We start from the raw sequence: 18,903 nt of genomic DNA on the forward strand, positions 1-18,903 counted from the left end.
GTAAAGCACTTTCTAGCTTTGTGTTGAAAAGTGCTGTATAAATAAAGTTTATAAAAGGGCTCTTAGTCTAATGAGAAAACCTTTTCCAAATAATCATTATAATAAAAAAACATGTGCATTTGTCATTTGTTCCTCTTGGAGCAGGTTTTTGGTTTTAAAATGTTGCAAACAATAGTCGAGAAGAAATGTTTTATTTCCCTTTATCATAATTCATAGAAAAGTTGCAGGCAATCAATATAGTAAAGTTTACATTAGATTATTTAGAATAAAAATTTATGGTTTTGGTATTTTTCCAAAGAACCTTGAACCATATTGAAAAAAGCTTTTGTTGTTTATCCCTTTAAGATGTAAATGTAGTGTGTGTTTTATCCTTGATAGTAGCTGAGTCCTGTTCAACATAATAAAATAATAAAAGGGAGAGTGAGTGCGACTGGTTGAAAACATCAAACAAGCCTCGGACCGGACGGAGCTGCTTTCATGTGTCGGTTGCGTCCATGACAAGAGACACACCTTCAGCCATAAATATGATATCACCTTTATGAAGTGGTTCAGGGTCAAGGTCCAATCAGACGTGTAACTCACGCAACACTCACAGTACTTTCAGTTAACAGGATCTCAGGGACACTCTGGAGTCTGTTCTCGTTACTTATTTATACATATCTAATACATGTCTGAACAGCCATGAGTCGTCAGCATAGAACATCAGCTGAGTTTATGAGTATTGTTTGTAATCCTGATCATATCCTGTGACTTACTTATGAGGGTTTTCATGTTAATTTCAGGCTAAAAGGTGAATTCTCATAAGAATACTTTCTCCCTTTGAATTTGCACAGATAAAATAAAATACCTTTACTTTTAAACTAGTATTTATTATGACAACTATTATATTTTTCATATATGGCTGTAATTACATAAACAAACGTGAAACAGCGATTTCACATTGAGGATATAACACTAACCTACACTCTAAAAGAATACTAGTGCTCTGCATGGTTATTTTCCTCCACTATATGGAGGCCTCCTGTTTTTTACAGAACTCAATGTGTTGCCTGATTTTTTCAAATCATGATTTGTGCATTATTATCTGAAAACTAACCAAAATGCTCAATGACCTATGTTACATGGTTAAAGAAAGTGAAACAAAAACATTCCTCTTCCCCTTAATCTGCATCTGAGTCCAAATCTAATCCCGTTAACAGATAAACCAACAAACAAGGGGGTGAAAACATAATCTTCTTGGCAGAGTTGAGTAAATTTAGGCCTTAAAATTAAATTCCATATAACACTTATGTTTACAATACGCTCATTGATAAACACAACTTCTTTTGTAATGTGCTTCAGTCTGTACCAGGCAGCAGGAGCGTGGTGCCAGGATTCACATCTGTCATATCACGGCCACAGCGCTGAACTGGACAGAGTGAGTGTGTCTGTGTGTGTGTGTGTGTGAGGGTGTGTGTATTTGTTAGAACAGTGCTGTCTTTTGTGTAAACCGACTGAGGGCGACTTGTGTCTTTTGAGACATCAGCAATGAGACAGCACGAGATGTGGAGTGTCCTCAGCAGAGACTTTGCACCTCAATATTCAGGGTGAATTCAGGTCGGTTGATTTACTGATATAACTGACAGCAATAACAAGACGAAAAGCAAAACTATCCAAAGGACTGTGTGGACCAATAGTTCTCAAACATGTGACCCATGGCACAGGGCAGGCAAATCGGGCCACTGCCTCGGGGCCTGAGGAGAGAGGGGCCACGAGAATGGCTGACAATTTAGTTTGTTTAGTTAATTTAGTTTTATACTCTGATTCACTGCCTGGATGGATGAGATGTATCTGTCCACAAAAACTGTTACATTACTTCATTCAAATTGTAGAAAATATTGATATATTAAACTTTTGACAATTAAGGCCATACAATATAAGACTGAATCCTCCCTAATCCTTTAAACATGTATTGTGATGACGGCTGAAATGTCTGATAAATAGGGTCTGTGAGATATAGGCTAATAGGGTTTGTGAGGTAACATGTGTTGTCTAATCTGTGTGCACTGATCCTTCAAACACAACGTACTTGTAAGAAGCACCTTCCGATGGCCCCGTGCTCTGGTATGGACACGTTGTACAGCTGCTGCTGGAACACCGGCTCGTTGTCGTTGACGTCCTCCACCAGGACGGTGACTGTGGCCGTGGAGGACAGAGCCGGCTCCCCTCCGTCCACCGCCACCACCAGGAACCACACCTCCATCTGCGTCTCCCTATCCAGAGCTGCAGCCGTGGTGACCAGGCCTGACTCCGGGTGGATGCTCACCACACTGTCCTGGCTGGACTTGAGGATGGAGTATCTGACCTCCGAGTTGAGGCCTTCATCCGCATCTCGGGCCTGCATCTGGATCAGGGAGCTCCCCGGCGGAGCGTCCTCTGAGATGCTGAGGACGTACACGTCCTTATCAAACGTCGGGGGGCAGTCGTTGGTGTCGGCCACCCTCAGGAGAAACCCCGTCTCACTGCTCAGAGGTGGGCTCCCAAAATCTGATGCTCGAACCTTCAACTCATACAGGTCACGTTCCTCCCTGTCCAACTCGCCATTGACACACAGAGCGTAGAGGAAATCGTCTGTCTGCTTCAGGTCAAACTTCCCATCACCTCCCTCCAGCGTGACAGTGACCCCCGCCTCCTCCTCCAGGTCGGGGTCTGACACTGAAATCCGGGCGACGTAGTCCCCGACTGCCGCGGCCTCGGACACCACCGCATCCCCGGTCTCGCTGAGGAACAAGATGCTGATGGTGGGACTGTTGTCGTTGATGTCGACCACTCTCACGCCCACGAACGTGCTGCTGGACTCGGGCTGATCCCCGTTGTCTCTGGCGCTGACGATCAACTCGTGGAAAGCTTGAGTCTCAAAGTCCAGCGGCCTGTTGAGGTACACCACCCCCGTGGTTTCGTTGATGGAGAACACCTCGCTCGGGTCACTCTGACGCCTGTTGATCTCATAGGTGATCCGGCCATTGTCCGCCAGGTCGAGGTCAGTGGCTTGCACCTGACAAACAGCAGACGTGACCTCGGCGTCCTCGCGCACCGAGGCGTGATATTCAGTCTGGTTGAACATGGGTGGGTTGTCGTTCTCATCCAGGACCAGGATGTTCACCTGCAGGGTGCCCGTCCTGGCTGGGATGCCTCCATCGAAGGCCTCGATGCTCAGGGAGTAGAAGTCCTGCGTTTCTCGGTCCAGTTTAATGTTGAGGATGAGATCCAGGCTCATGTGTTTCTCAGATCCGCTGCTAAATTCCAGGTGGAACAACTCCCCCATCTCGCTCTCGGTGATCCGGTACCCTCGGGTGCCAAACTCACCCTCATCCCCGTCTGTGGCCCCCTCAAGTTTAAACCGACTCCCTGGGGGGCTTGACTCAGAAATCTCCAAGTCGACCTCCTCTTTGGGAAACACGGGCGAGTGGTCGTTCACATCCTTCACCTCAATCTTCACTCTTATCATCTCGCCTGTGAGGGTGGCTGCGACAAACTCGTACCTGTCCCTGCTCTCTCTGTCCAGCACCACAGCGGTGGAGATGATCCCGGTGTCCGCGTCTATCTCCAGGTCCCTGAACACGTACGAGTCTCTGCTCTCTGAGATGAAGAACCCGGTGCTCGGCCTGGTGAGCCCCGCTCCCAGGTCTCCAACGATGGTCTTGGCGGGCAGACCCTCTTTGACGGAGAGCGTCAGGTTGAACACCTGCCCGAGCGTCCGTGCGTAAAGCAGCCACAGGACAAGCGCGCGGAGGAGCGACGCTGTGGTCCTCTCCCGGCCCATTCCTCCTTCGCACATGATTGATACCTCTTCTTTAATGAGTCACACACCCGGTTACATGTTTTCCCATCCAACACACGCCGATCACTCACGTTTTAGAGGACTTCTCCGAGCAAAAGCAGCTGAACGCTCGGTGCATCTTTGTGCGCAGGGAAGCGGCCGGCGGTCATTTCTCCATCGCAGAATTCCATCAACTTGTTGCGTGTTTTTTCGAGACTTAACAATTCACACATGCGGGCGCGTAAATCCCTTTGGCTCCTTCGCACATCAGGGAGCAGAGTGGCCACAGAGTCTCAGGTCGCGCGCACTAGACTCCCCTCCCCGCGGGCGGTGCGTCCCTCGCTGATCTGCTCCATCTGTGGCCCTGATTGCTGAACTGTTTTTTTTTTTCTAAGGACAAGAGATTAGGTTCAGTGGCACGTGCTGACAGGTGGCACGGTGAGTGGGTGCATGGTCATAAAGTGAGGAGGAGGGTACAGAAAGTAGAGATACAACTCATTGAACCCAAATCCACTGAGGACAGAGAATTCAATCTGTGGTTTCTTTCTCCACGTTTTGGTGAAGTGAGACATTTAATGACTGAACGATTTTAATTAATTTGCAAAAGTACATCTAAAATTGCAGGGGCTCCCTCTACTGTTAGAGAGGTGAACTGTCTCTCAAATGAGCGTGAGGAAGGTTTGGACCTTTTGCAGTGAAACTCAGATATCATTTAAAACCCTGTTCTTTACAAGAAATTATATAAATTACAAAATGTCGTTGTAAAATGAAAACATCTCTCCTTGAGGAAAAAAGGAAAGAGGTTAGACAAAGGCAGAAAAGGGGCTCATTCAAAGGTAAATTAATTTATATATGAGATTTAATATTTTGGACTATGCTCAATAACTCATTTTCTGCCTAAAACCTAAAATCTGAATTATTTTGAACTTTTTTTATATGATCCAGACTTTCATGTTTGTTTTTTAATTTATTCAACAAAAGGCACAGAACATGTTTAATAAACATGACAACACAGATATCAACCAAACTTCAGGTTAAATAAAAAGGTGAAGCTGCTTTTTTACTATATATTTATTGCTGTGACTATAAATTCATAATAAAATCTGAAACATGGTCCTGAATTAGATTTTATCTTCAATTATGAATACTGTATTTGTAATACAAGTAAAATGAGCGTCTTAGTTACAAATACAACCTTTTATTTACTATAAATTGATTGATCTGACTTTTGTACAATTTGCTATCATGGCAGCTTTATTTTATTTTGTGAAGCACCTTGTCACTCTGGTTTTGAAAGGTGCTGTAAATGTAAAGTTTGATATTATTATATTTGTTATATTTAGCTAAAAAGAACACCAGACATTGAAAGTGTTAATTACTTTACCAGTTAACACGTCACACCTTTATGTCTCTGTAACTTCATTCTGTGGTAACAATACTTGATTATGATTGTGAAGCCGTTATTGCTGCTGCAGGTCACTCAATCCATCCTGTGTCCTCCCTGTGGGGGGGGGCTGTAACCTAGCAGCAGATGTAACCCGAGCACCATGCCCGAGTAAACAAGCAGCATAACTACTGACGCTCGATTGTTTGGTTTGTTCAGACGACTGACAACTTTGGCCTCAGCTGCTTCACACGCGACTAGTTTCAGAGAGATTTTAGGTAAAAGCGATAAAAATAGATAAAATGCCGTCTCACATCATGCTCTCCTACCAGTGGGACAACCAGGCTCTGGTGAAGAAGATCTACAACCGCCTCAGAGACGATGGGCTGCCAGTGTGGATGGACGTAGAAGGAGGGGTGAAGGGGAACATCAATGATGCGTAAGATTATACATCATCTTCTATCTTTGGGAGTAACATAGATTAGAACACGTGTTTAGCCTGTGTGTGTTTTCAGGATGGCTGCAGGCGTGGAGGAGGCCGTGGTGATTTGCCCCTTCATGACCCCGGAGTACCAGGCGTCCCGCAGCTGCAAGAAGGAGCTCAACTACGCCGACACCAGGGCGGTCCTCGTGGTGCCCGTCATGCTCACCAAGAACTGGGAGGCCAGTGAGTGGCTGGGGCTGATCACTGCAGGCCTGCTGTGGGTGGACTTCAGGTGAGGAGGCCTCTGAGAGGAGCAGGTGGAACATTTAAAACCACGTCAGCAGCTTGAGAGTTTGAAAAGTGACATTTATGCTCCAAAATGAAATATAACCATAGATTAAGGTTTTTAAATATTAGTCACCTATATGAATATTCCACCCAACTTCCACTCTCAATGCTGTCATGTTGCAGAAATGCAGAAAAGGACGAGGAGATCTTTGAGATGTGTCTCAGATCTCTGGAGGAGGAGATCATGTTTAACGTTGGTCACCTCCTGGCCGTAGAGGAAGCTCCCAGAGAGGAGGAGGAGGAGGATGAACCAGAGCCACCGAAACCCTGCCTGAAAAAGAAACCAGGCCGAGGGTTCCGTCACGCCGTCTCCGAGCTCTACATCCACGACTCAGGTAAACACCCCATAATATTAAAAATGTAAATATAAAGGTTGGTTCAGTCACAGAACGGACGAAGAAGACATCTCAGAGAAGGGCACTGAAGATGTAAATGCACTTAATGGATATGAAAGAACAAATGTGACATCTATATATCATCAAAATCTGGTTTGAGATTGTGAAGGATTTTGAATTGGAGCAGTTATTTCCATATGTAAATCAGCAACTGCTCAATAAGTCATATTTATACATATTTTCTGATGTAAACTTGTACATGTGCCTTCAAGGTCGTCTTCCTCATGCTGTCAATACAATTGTCTTAGAAAACAATTCAACCTTTATAATGCAAACGATGTTTGAAATACTAATAATAGGCCTAAAAATAATAGCTTGGATTTGAATAGCTGCTTAGAGGTTGCCAAGGTCACGTTACAAAGTTAGGCAAACAAAAGAACTATATGATGCAAGTATACTGGAATTGTCCTAAAAATCTTACTTTTATATTTTCTTTATCATATACATCTAACTTTATATCTGTGTTTATTAATTCCTTTTTGTATTTTATATATATATATATAACATTATTTCCTCGTTTCCCTGACTTTGGTGTCTACTAATTTAAAATCTATTGAGATACAAGTGTATTTTAATGATTGATGAACACTAAAGGGAGCTGGGAATACATTTCTGTGAAGTGACTCTTTCATCTTGGGGACTCTCCTGAGATCTGCCCATTAAAACTGAACGTGTTCACAACCTACAAAAGGTCATGACTTGTTTTCAGGCGAGCAGATGACCCCCCCGACCACTGAGAGCAGAAACACAGTGGAGCTGAGTGAGGCTGCAGGAGATCACTGCTACTGGGAGGAGATGAAGGGAGACGGCTGTAAGTTCTACAGGAACGTGGTCACCAACAGATTCCTCGGTGAGTAGAGAAATTCATCAACACTCACCAGAACAAGACGAGTGAAAAACGTGACCTTTTATTAAAAGAAGCCAAAGAAATGTGACATTGCAATCCAGAAAAAAAGGGGCAACGTTATATTTTCCACACGTCTGTACAACTGGCAATTCTTTAGAGTCAGGACAAAAACAAAACAGTTTTCTACAAAATCTCAACAGTCTCTTCCCTCTGCAGGATTTGACTGGATCAGGAATGAGGTCCACTCTGAGGTCAGCCCCTCCGAGTCCGAGGAGTGGCTGCTGCTGGTGGACCAGACGGACCAGAGCCACAAGAGAGCCGTCATCATCAAGCACAAGTGCTCGGGGAGTTTCCTGGCGGTCCGAGACGGCAACTTCCTCGGACTGACGTCGTATGATGAGGACTGCAAGTGGTTTTTGGAGTAGAGCAGAAATACTGTAGTTTTTAAGGGGGGGGGGGGGCTTGTGATAAAGAAATCTGCCTGATCATAAAGTAACTAACAAACAAAACTGGATTGGTGTATCTACAACAGGAGGTTTTGGTAGAAATACATTTTATTGTTACCGTGAGAAGAAAACATGACAAATAATTAGAATCTCTTTCTCTTGAGGATCTCTGGTTTCCAGTTGACCGGGTGGCTTTCTTCTGTCTGCAAGAGAGAAAAACAGAATCCCTCAAACTACGTGGAGACGAGCACAGAAAACACACGGCGGCTTTGAATTGAACTGTCGAACTTACAGCCGTGTCGTCCTCTCTGTACACTTTGATGGTCTTGTCGGCCTCGGCGGTGATCAGGCGGCTTTCCGAGTTGTCGAACATGCAGGCGAAGATGCCCGACTCGCTGTCCAGGGATCCCGGCTGCACAGCCGCGTGGATCCTCTGGAAGTTATAGCCTGTCCTCCAATCCCACATGTGGATGGTTCCATTGTCGGCTGGAGAGAGAAGACACAATCTTTAGTCAAATAACGACTAAACTACAAAAGAATTAAAGCTATTTTATAGATGAAACAAGTTCTTTAAAAAGGGGAGGGGGGAGGGGGGAAGCAACAGTTAAGGTAATGATAAATACCTCCAGACACCAAGACGCCATCTGAGTTCACAGCCAGAGTGTTGATGATGGCGTTGTGACCCGACAGGTTCTGGATGAAGTTGCCATCTGGAAACATCCACTGCTTGATGTTGTCGGCAGAACCAGAAGCAAACGTGTATCTGTTAAAAAAAACAAGAAAAATAAATTAACATTATGGAGTCATTTCGAAACCCCAATGGTCAAATGTGAGACTGCACCTGGAAACCATGTCCTTCAAGCAGGACATTTCATTATTTGTTTTGTTTTATTGTTCACTGTAAAACGTCAAGGAGCTCATCGTGTCTCAACTTAAATCTCAGGCTTAATCTATTTAGAATAAAATGGAGAACGATGGAGACATTTATTATTTGTCAAATGATCAACAGCAATAAATCAAATCTCTCTGTATTAACTTCCTGTTGACTGAATGTTAATATTCAAGGCTCCACTCAGCATCACACTTACTGTCTGGGGTGCATCACCAGATTTCGGACGGACTTCTTGTGGTTGGTCAGCGTGGCTCTGGTTTTTCCAGCGATCAAATCCCACAGCCTGATGGTTGAATCGTGGCTGCCTGTAAGAAGTGAGACAGTCTGGGATCAGCAGTAGAAACCCCACTGAGAGTTCACAGCAGCTTTAAACTGAAGGTGATGGTTGATTTGAGTTTGTAACATGTCCAACAATCTACCAGTGATGATTTGCGGCTCCGCAGCTTGACATTTCACTGTGGCCACGGTGTTGGTGTGGCCGCTCAGCGTGTGCACGTTAGCTTTCGTCCTGATGTCCCACACCTGCGTGGACGGAAAGGAAACACAATTAGTCTATTAAATTAATCCTGCAGAGGAAGAATTTACATAATATAAACAAATTGTAGGTTAGACCCGTCAAATCACTTCATCCGTCCATTAAACACATGTAGCAGAGGGAAGTTTACCCTGGCGGTGGCATCTCTGCTGCACGTCACCAGCACATCAATGGTCGGATGCAGATCGATGCCATACACAGCACTCAAGTGTCCGTGGTAGTGTCTGATGACCTAGAACAGATTCAGACTGTCAAGAGACTTCAACAAAAAAAATGCAAAAGTTCCACAGTGACTCTCTCTGTGAGTGACTCTTTACGGTGACAGACCTTGTTGTACTCCAGATCCCAACATTTGACTTGCTTGTCTTCACCGCAGGAGAACAGGTAGGGGCTGCGGGTGCTCACGGCCACACCGCGCACGGTGCTGATGTGTCCGGTCAGGGAGAGTTTCAGTTTCCCACTGGCCAGGTCCCAGATCTGTTATGACAAACAGCATTCCAGTCATATGAAGATCCTATAAGAACAAATCTAGATAGTGTCTCCAGACTGCCAGTTAGTTCCACTTAATTCACCTTGATGGTTCTATCAGCAGACCCAGTGACAAACCACTGGTTCCCAGGTTCCACAGCGATGGACCTCACCCAGCCAAGGTGACCACTGATGACCTACCAGACAAAACAAAGATTATAATTGAGGTGCAGAGCAAACCTAAACGTGTGTGTGTGTGTATCAACAAATGAAAGAAAATATTATATTAAGTCTCTGCAGTTACCCGAAACAGTTTCCATGGTGGATGCCACTGGGGCTTGGGCATGGTTGGTCCTTTTCTCATGAGCGCAGAAGTCCTGGTGCCACCTCCTTCCAAGAACGACTGAGAGAAACACATTCTTCACATCAACTCTTCTCACACCAAAGACAAACACTGCATCATGTGAAGGGACCGTGGAGTCACAGTGGGACCTACCAGAGCAGTCGAGTGAGGGTGAGATCTCTCTGCTCCTGCGTGTCGATGGATGTCACCAACACTGGCTGCAGTGCGGCTCAGGTCCTGCCTGAAACACAACAACGACCAAAATAAGTACTGTTGATGTACTTCAATAAGTATTTAGAATAAATTACAACCAACAACATCCTCGAAAGACAAAAATAAAAAAAGGTGTGTACCTGGCTTGTGAGGGCGGCAAAGCCAACGCCATGGAAAGGACTCCTCCCTCACTGGGATTCCTGTGCATCTTTGTGTCAGCGGTCAAAGCAACTCCTGTTGGGTGAAACACTGGTGTGACACTGGAAACACTGGCGCAGTTCAGTGAACGGCAGTATGAAGCTTGGTTAAAGTGTACTTACCAGGTCCGGAGGGGTACGCATGTGTCCCGGTGATCAGGTATTCTGGGTCATCTATTGAAACACAAGAAAAGGAAAATATGCCAGTGTTCAGAAGAAGAAGAAGAATTTGCTTTCAGAAGAGGAACTTACTTCAGATTGATTGCAAAACTAATGAGTGCATTACTGCTTTGAGTGCTCACTTAATTTCATACACTTAGTAGAGGATATAAGTAACTGAGATGAATTGACATTTGAGTTTAAATTAACTTGTTACTCTCACTAGTTTCAAATCAATACAATGATTATACTGAAGTGTGCCGTGTCCTCCTCACCTGGTGCGTAGCCCTGGTGGCCTGACATGCTGCCGGGCAGATGTGGTACTCTGTCTTTTCCTTCCTTCAGGATGGGCATGTGTAGAACAGCCGCGTAGTCCGCCTTGAGTTTCACACCCAGCTTCATCTTCTGGCTACAAATGCGAGAAAAACACACAAATTGATTTTGACAAGGATTGAGATTGACTTGTATGACAAACACAACATCTTTTACTTGAGGAAAAGTGTAGAAATACTGATTACTTTAGAAAATCCTGCATGTATTAGATTATAATAACTTTAGAATGCATGTGTACACAACTTCAATGTTGGAGCAGGTACATCTTATTGTGTAAACAGCCCAGATTGAAAGCAGTGGAGTGGATATTGACCTCTGAAGAATCAGAATATTATACTTCAGATAAATACGCGTCCTAGAAACTTAATTTACAATTTATTGGACTTTTTAAGGGACAAGTAAAACTTTCAGTGTGTACCTCTCTTCGTCCTGTGCGATGGACTTCGCGTGGTCGGACACAAACATGTCGTGGGTCCGCTTGAGGGACCTGAAGACCAGCGTGTGGACCGAGTGTTTCTGGACGTCCTGCGGAACAAACACATGACTTCTGTGAGACACACTTAACTCAACCCGACCGGAGACTGAATGGTTTATCAGACTCTTCAATACACGGCGCCCAACACAGAACGTTACGCTAACGCAGCGGGCTCCAGTGGTTAGCCGGGGCCCGAGGCTCCCGGTTTTAAAAGCGGGAGCGAAGAAGAAGAGACGCAGGAGAACTTCAGACGTGGACTCACCTCCGACATTGTGCTGGTGAATAAACTGATGTGGCGATCGAGTTAAAAAATAATGTGAATAATCTCTGTTGGTGTCGCTCCGCGGGTCTGAAAACACGGAAATCACCACATAAAGACCACACGGTGACCCGCTGCACCGGAAGTAAATAACACAAAGAAGCTTTTTTGAATCTGTGGAGCGCCCTCTAGCGGCGAGGAGGAGGAGCCAACACTATTTTTGCTGAGCAAGAATATAAGTTTTACACATAAGTTTTCCTCTCTTTACACACATGGGTCAAAAATTCAGTGCTTAAAATGTACAAATCTGATGACACTGATTTACCTCCATAGCATATTTATTTATATTTTTATTTGTACATTAATTGTGTATTTATTTACTTTATATTTTTTCTATTTACCTTCTTATTATGTCAATAATGAAAAGACCGAAACACCCGATGACACTGAGGTGCACAACTGAACATGTGTCCCAATATCCGCTAACACCAACTGGTGTGGTAGGCATTGATCAGTGCGGTGAGGGATATTCTCCATCTTGTCCTTTGTTCTAGATTAGGACAGTGTTTAGTTTAAAAACGTGTAAGAGGCAATGATGTCTGATCTACTGAGCGGCTACATGGTTTTCATAGTGCTGCCATTCCAGCCAGTAGCCAGTCAGTTTCACCTTTAGCCTCAGCGTACCCTCAGATTCGGCCCGCGTCGTTGATCACGAGGCCAAAACACTTGATGACACAGCCGCTGGTGAGTGCTAACACCTGCTTACATCTACTGGTAGTTAGTAACTTAAATTGTGCAGAAGACTTTCAAACGTACAAAAGATGTTCCCCATCTAGTCCTATATTCTAAAAAAATACTTATTTCGTCAAGATGTCTGGTTTGTTTTTAATATATTTGATTATGTTTCCCTTGTAATGTTTTCCCACAGTAGTTTTGGTCTTTTAGTGTTTGTTGTATAGATTTGTATATGAACGTGTGTAATGGATGTGTATATTAAAATGATTTCCACTTTTGTCACCTTTGCACAAGAAAAATCTAAATGTCCACATAATTAAGTTTTCCCGTCTATGTAGAAACGAGTGTAATGAGTGGCCCAGGCCAAAGTTTGCTTTTCCTGTCTTTGTTTACCGGGCCATGTTTGCCTAACAAAGTACATAGATTTAAGATTTTCCAATCCTCCATAGCCAAGAAAACAGTTTAGCCAGTAAAAGACATAGTGTTTAATTGACCACGTTGTGACATAATAGGACGAGAAGCAAACATTTCCTTGTATATTTCAGTTCAGTTGAATCTGATCTTGCAGACTTCAGGCAGTGGTGAGCTGCGTACAGGGCCTTAGTCTGTAAATAACCAGTGTTATGCCACAAACAGGCCTCTGCAATTTTGGCACAACCACCTGCAAAGAGCCGGATGGAATTTGAACTCCACAGGTGGTGAGTGATATGATGCATGAGGACAAATACTACCAGTACACAACCCAAGGTAAACAAACTGTTCTTGTGTGAGTCAAAATACACACGCTAACATGTTCTGAGAAGAAGTCTGTCACAACAACACGAGCACAGAGCGGCTTCTCTGTCCTGTTCTATTGTTTAATAATTAACTGCTGTCGATTATAACACGTTTTATTCCAGCTGAAACCGTTATTCTGGGCTTAATCACTGAGAAGTGAAAACAAGACAATTTTATTAAAGTTAATAATTTGTCCAGGCTGAGATATAAAGTTTAACTTAATACCAATCCACCTTATATGACTTTGCTTTTACCAAACAACCAAATGAAGAGGCTCTATGAACAGCACTTCAGTTAAATAAATTTAATCATACACTTCCTGAATTTCTCCTGGGACGTTTTCAAGTACCCTTTAGGAAGTACTTTGAGTATTACTGTCCTGGTCAATATCTTTTATTTATTCATTTTGTGGCGACACACCTTTACTGATGGATTGTGTTTGGCTGCTTCTCAACCAAATCGCCAGACTCTGTTCGATCCCTATTTCATATATTTCACGTGTAGCCAACTCCCTCATTAATCAAAAAGCTGTTTGATTAAATACAAAACAGACAGGCTGCTATTTGTATCTCTCCGCTTTATAAATCCTCTGAATGTTTGTGTGTTGTCTTAAGAGAATGAGCCCGGAAATCTGCAGTAAAAACTACATTCTGATATTGATACTGTCACAGTGTGTGGTTGATGCACAAAGGAAGTTGGACAAAATATTTACCGGTAATATATTTTTTATTTCAGGGCTGTTAAACTGCATTTGAACTTTGTGGACGACTCAAAAACCTTTGAATCATCTCAGGATCGGTTCAAACACGGATCTTGTTGGTGTCACGTTCACTTTCTCGGTGTTTCAGTCTGAATCTCACGTTGTTTTTACAAAACAGATGTTACGGCTGCTACAGGACTTACCGGCTGGTGTTTGAACTTTTTGGTAAAGTAACGACAAATCAGATTGGTAAAGAAAAGACATTTATTTCAAGCTCTAAAACATTGACGGAAGAAAGGAGAGTGTGAGCGTCAGTGTCCGGCTGCCTCGGATCACCACAACACACCGACGTCACATGGAGAAACACCATGGAGTCGGACATTTCCCCCCTGGAAGCATTTGGGGTGATTTCAGGGTTGTTGTGCTGAACAAACTGAGTGCGGACCTCAAACACGTGCGTGTGTGTGTTCTACTAAATTCCAAGTCCGCCAAACTGTTTCACCCCCGCCTGCTGTTCGCCCCCTGCTGCGATGCGGCTCAGGGGAATGAGCTTCATGGTCGTCTCCTTCAGGGAGTACCAGCGGTCGTGCCATGTCACCCAGATGATGCCGTTGTCGTAGCCGAATTCACCTGCATCCTTTTCTGAGTATACGCCGCCTGGATGAAGGGGAACACAGACAGTTCAGAGTAGACGACACACACATGACTTCGCTGTGTTTGCTTGACCGAACCTCCAGGTTAACGGTGGTGCAGCCCTGGTTGTGGCCACGTGCTCTTACCCTGGTAGTATTTGCCGTTCAAATGTGCGGCGTGGCATCGGTTCATCCACCAGCCGGAGCCGTCCTGGCGAGCACAGCTGCCGTCGAACTTGTCGTTGTCCTTGTCGAAGGTGCTGAACTGCATGCCGTTGTGTGACGTGTAGAACTTGTCGCTGGGGTCGTCTCCGAAGTCGAAGCCGTCGAAGGCGTCGCCGGCGTCACCGCCAAAGTAGTAACCGTAGGTCAGACGATAGTTGTCGGCCTCTGTCCCCAGTTTGAACATGGTGTAGTCTGCATACCTGGAGAAAGAGCAGGCCACGGGGGGGGGGGGATGGAGGGTTTAGGGTACTTATGTTCTTCAAAGGGAAACCTCATCACTGGGGTCATGTTTGCCTTGTAAGAGAGTCCCTTTGCTCGCCTCTTATATCATCTGTTATCGTATGTGTGTCTGCGTGTGTGTGTGTGTGTGTGTGTGCATACTTTTTGTTGCCCAACCAGTCCACAAGCTCTATCCTCAGCACAGTGGGGATGCTGGAGCTGATGGTCAGCTGGTGGATCTTCTCGTTGCCGAGCCAGAACTCGGTGGTGTCGTCCGGGGAGAGGTAACCGAAGCCCTGCTTGTACTGGATCCAGTCCTTGTAGAAGTCCACGCTGCCGTCACGTCTCTGTGGACAAGCGGGAAAAAAGCATGATGTTGCTGTAATAAGCGAATAAAACAGTTCTCGGTACAGAATCAAAGTTTAGCTGACTACTGGACTGCGTAAAAAATGATTAGTGAGGAAAGGGAGGGTATTACATTTATTTATCTCTCGCTATAAGATAATCCTTTATTGATCCCATGGGATAAATGCTGGTATTATTATTAGCATTACTATATTTAAAAAAAATGTATCTACTAATCAGTGTAATTGTGAAAAACAGATAAATCTCTTTAGTCACACATAACATCACCTGATACCATATTTTTTTTCCATTTGCCCAGAACGAGAAAATCCGTGTTTAAACCAAATGCTCAGTTCTGTTGGGTCATATATTAGAATTTCTGCAGAGTCAGCAACTTATTTATATCTTTATTCCTTTATGACTGTTTTCATATGTTCCTATGTTATGTTTTTATGTATTTTTCTCTATTTATGAAGCACTACTGTTTTACTTCGTTTGGAAAAGTGCTTATTTTCAGTAGTAGTAGTAGTTGTTGTTTTTGTTCTTATTGGCTTGTTACTTGTTATTTGACTGTTCAGAAGTAAGACGTGTGAGTCCTCTGCTGCAGGATGAAGACGTCACAGAGTCAGATGAAGTGACACGTACCCTCTGAATGACCGTGAAGCCGCGGCCGAAGCTGTCGATCTCACAATAGACCAGGAACTGCTCGGTGGCCGTGCGCGGCTTCACGTAGTAGAGGCCGCTGACCGTCGCACCCTTGTTTGCAACGTCCTGGCAGTCTGGTAAAAAAGGAGAAGAAGAAGAAGAAGAAGAAGAAGAAGAAGAACAAGAAGAAGAAGAAGAAGAAGAAGAAGAAGAAGAAGAAGAAGAAGAAGAAGAAGAAGAAGAAGAAGAAGAAGAAGAAGAAGAAGAAGAAGAAGAAGAAGAAGAAGAAGAAGAAGAAGAAGAAGAAGAAGAAGAAAAGCACAAGTCGATTTGACACATGGACAAAAATAACATTCATAAATTCTCTTATTTCAGTTTATGATCAAATTCTTTTTCAGTCGTCGTTCTGAATGATGTGGAGAAGTTCTCTGAAATGAGGTCAAAACAAATGACATGTGGGATACAGCTGTTTACTCTGCACTGATGCACCGTATTGATTTTCTGACTAAACACTGAACGAGGACAAATGTTGTTCAGATGAGGAACGATTGAGAAATTTCTTGTGAAATTGGAACGGCCTGGGTCAGGGTCAGAGTTGATTTGATTAGAGTCTCTCTCTTTCTTTTTTTTTTACCAAGTCCTGTGATGGGTTGGATGTCGACCGTGTCGGTGCAGGGCTCGGTGCATTTCTGCTGCAGCTGGATGGCGAGCTGCTTCAGGTCGGCCATTCTCCTCTCGTTAGAGGAGATCAGATTCTGAAGTTCACTGGGGGGGGGGGGGGGGGGGGGGGCAGAAACAAACAGGAGCTGAATGAGATGTTTCCCGAGTTATTCACGCCTGCGTTTCTTAATAAATAAAAATAAAACTTAAAGTAGATCAAATAAGAAAATGAGAAGTAATTGGAAAAAAGCCAAATCAATCTTGGGAATAGATGTGTGTTTAAAAAAAACAATCAGTCACGAGTTTGAGTCGTGTGATGGCAAATCGCCATCTGATCTGTGATCAGTGCAAACTGCGTGGGCGAGGAGGCTGGCGTGCATTGACCTGAAGGTCCCAGCAGAGTTTGTACTTTGTGAAAATATTCCAATGCAAGGACGAAGTACAACAGGATTTCTTTGAAAGTGTTATTCTACGGATTATATTTGACATTTATCAAATGTTACTTAGCCAGGTTAACATTACTGATCATTTATTATATTATTTATTTTATTTATTTATTTCAAATGAAACGGTGGAGCTACTTTTCATGTCTACTGCAGTGCATCATGACTTATAAGATATACTTACTTATATTAAGTTGTAGTGATCTTAAACTTATAGTAAATACAGTACTTGAGTATTTTGACTTTACTCATGGTAACTTACTATATTTGCTGCTCTTGTGTGATGATGGTCTTTTCGAAGCGAGCCACGTCGTCCAGCATGTTCGACGACTTCTTGAAGTAAGTGTCTGAAAAGAACAAATCAAATCGACCCAGTTCAATAAAACATCCAGTGCATTGACACTGGTTTAGTTATTATCAAGTCAAATAAACTGCTTTATAAAGTGCAATGATTTTGTGTCAGGCACCTTGCAGGCTGCTCTTTTGAACTGTAGAAGTCGAATCCTTCATGAAGGTGATTTTTTCCTCGGCGCCCTGGGTCAGATTGGTGATTGTGTCCAGCTCTCTTTGCAAATGGCTTAAATCCCTTTCGACCGTTGGCATGTACCGGATCATGTAGTCAGCCACGCCGCATGTGGTGGGACAGTATAACCCCTGAGTGCAGAAAGAGCAAGTGAGAAATGTCCATCATGGGGTGACTCAGTGATAAAAGAACATCACGCAAGTCACACAGCAAAAACATTCAAAGTCTTTACATCCGTTTACTCACAAAGCCGTCATTTTGGGTGCACGATGGGGTGGCGTCTCCTCTGAGCTGCTGCAGGACACAAAGAGACAAAAGGATTCAGATTTTCTTGCTGCTGACGAAAACTGCATCAGGGAGAAAATGTTGGATTCAATTCGCTGACTTACTGCAGAAGAAAAGGAGACGAGTAGCAGAAGAGCCCCGGCTGTTCTGACAAGTGATGCCACCATGTTGCTCCAGCCACCAGTCGTGGTCTCGAACTCTCGGAGAATGATGAGCAGTCGGACTGGGGGGGGATATTTATCTACAGCGAGGTCGTGGGTTCAGTGTTCGATTAGAAGCTCGTATGCAAACATCCCACTGGCTGAGCCGGGACAGAGCTGTGACTCAAACGTCTGAGTGAGAGACAGTTACTGACAATTGATGTCACAAACTGTGTGTTTGTGTTTTAAAGGTGACAGAGCAAGTCCAAAAACTGATGACTCAGATGTATCCAGGCCTGGAGAGTCAACTATATGTTACAGATATCTTATCTTATTCCTGCATATTCCAGTAAAGCTTGTAACACAGTGTGTGTTTACAACATTGTTACTTTGGTGCGTTGTGTATAAATACTTTTATGTTCGTGAACGTGGCTGAGGAAAATATAAATTATACATCAGCCAGATTCACTTCTGAACTTTAAATTGGACTTCTCCAACATTCTTAAGTTTACATATATAAATAATATCAACATCTAGAACTCTGTATGTGATAAAAAAGCCCTGAGATTATTTCTTTGATAATTTAAATTATTAAGATACATTTATTCGTCCCAAACACATGCACAGTCACACTCATGCAATTGTAGGGATATTTAACCTCTGCTTTTGACCCATCTGGTGCAGGACACACAGAGCCGTGAGCGACCATGTACAGCGCCCGGGGAGCAGATGTTGGGGGGTACGGTGCCTTGCTCAGGGGCACTAGACAGGGAAGGGAGAATCCTCTTGGATTTTTGGACAGATCAATCCAGGTTCGTCTTTTTGTTGTTTCTCCGTGGAGTCGAACCAGAGACCTTCTCTGCCCATAGTCCAAGTTTCTGCCACTAGTCCATCTTATCATTCATCACTTTTAAAACTGCTCATATACTCTTTACATTGGTTCAAAACTACTTTTGTTATAATTTGGCGCAGTGTAAATAAAACTGACTTGACTTGAACTATTTGGAAGGAAAACAATAAAATGATTATTTAAAAAAAGCAAGTGTGGTAGGAAGTT

General features: G+C 43.8%; 4 protein-coding genes across 5 annotated transcripts in view; 1 reads left to right on the plus strand and 3 right to left on the minus strand.

The window, feature by feature from the left end:
* Nucleotides 1-3,817, minus strand: part of dchs2 (dachsous cadherin-related 2) — a 34,271-nt gene extending 30,454 nt beyond the window's left edge. The window contains exon 1 of the mRNA XM_062387377.1: nucleotides 2,069-3,817. Coding sequence (XP_062243361.1) covers nucleotides 2,069-3,817 — 1,749 coding nt within the window. The remainder of the gene's footprint in view (nucleotides 1-2,068) is intronic.
* Nucleotides 3,818-5,429: 1,612 nt separating this feature from the next.
* Nucleotides 5,430-7,622, plus strand: LOC133954196 (uncharacterized). Its single transcript, XM_062388515.1, has 5 exons — nucleotides 5,430-5,622; nucleotides 5,699-5,899; nucleotides 6,079-6,290; nucleotides 7,060-7,200; nucleotides 7,414-7,622. The coding sequence occupies exons 1-5, from the start codon at nucleotides 5,486-5,488 to the stop codon at nucleotides 7,620-7,622; spliced, it is 900 nt and encodes a 299-aa protein (XP_062244499.1). The 5' UTR covers nucleotides 5,430-5,485.
* On the minus strand, nucleotides 7,238-11,662 carry plrg1 (pleiotropic regulator 1). Of its 2 annotated transcripts, XM_062388514.1 has the most exons (16): nucleotides 11,521-11,662; nucleotides 11,202-11,308; nucleotides 10,726-10,859; nucleotides 10,415-10,465; nucleotides 10,235-10,328; nucleotides 10,035-10,122; nucleotides 9,843-9,941; nucleotides 9,643-9,735; nucleotides 9,398-9,547; nucleotides 9,201-9,302; nucleotides 8,955-9,057; nucleotides 8,732-8,840; nucleotides 8,267-8,406; nucleotides 7,936-8,129; nucleotides 7,762-7,846; nucleotides 7,238-7,600 (listed from the first exon to the last, which is right to left on the minus strand). In XM_062388514.1, exons 1-15 carry the CDS (start codon nucleotides 11,527-11,529, stop codon nucleotides 7,787-7,789), a joined length of 1,533 nt encoding a protein of 510 aa, XP_062244498.1. In that variant the 5' UTR covers nucleotides 11,530-11,662; the 3' UTR covers nucleotides 7,238-7,600; nucleotides 7,762-7,786. The 2 variants fall into 2 exon arrangements, with proteins under 2 accessions (XP_062244498.1, XP_062244497.1); XM_062388513.1 differs by having other exon boundaries at nucleotides 7,238-7,846.
* A 2,313-nt stretch (nucleotides 11,663-13,975) lies between these two features.
* fgg (fibrinogen gamma chain) lies at nucleotides 13,976-18,054 on the minus strand. Its single transcript, XM_062388669.1, has 9 exons — nucleotides 17,811-18,054; nucleotides 17,668-17,715; nucleotides 17,366-17,552; nucleotides 17,161-17,245; nucleotides 16,430-16,560; nucleotides 15,796-15,929; nucleotides 14,968-15,152; nucleotides 14,509-14,786; nucleotides 13,976-14,386 (listed from the first exon to the last, which is right to left on the minus strand). The coding sequence occupies exons 1-9, from the start codon at nucleotides 17,871-17,873 to the stop codon at nucleotides 14,202-14,204; spliced, it is 1,296 nt and encodes a 431-aa protein (XP_062244653.1). The 5' UTR covers nucleotides 17,874-18,054; the 3' UTR covers nucleotides 13,976-14,201.
* Nucleotides 18,055-18,903: the final 849 nt, after the last annotated feature.

Source organism: Platichthys flesus, chromosome 5, assembly GCF_949316205.1.
Source record: "Platichthys flesus chromosome 5, fPlaFle2.1, whole genome shotgun sequence".
NCBI lineage: Eukaryota > Metazoa > Chordata > Actinopteri > Pleuronectiformes > Pleuronectidae > Platichthys > Platichthys flesus.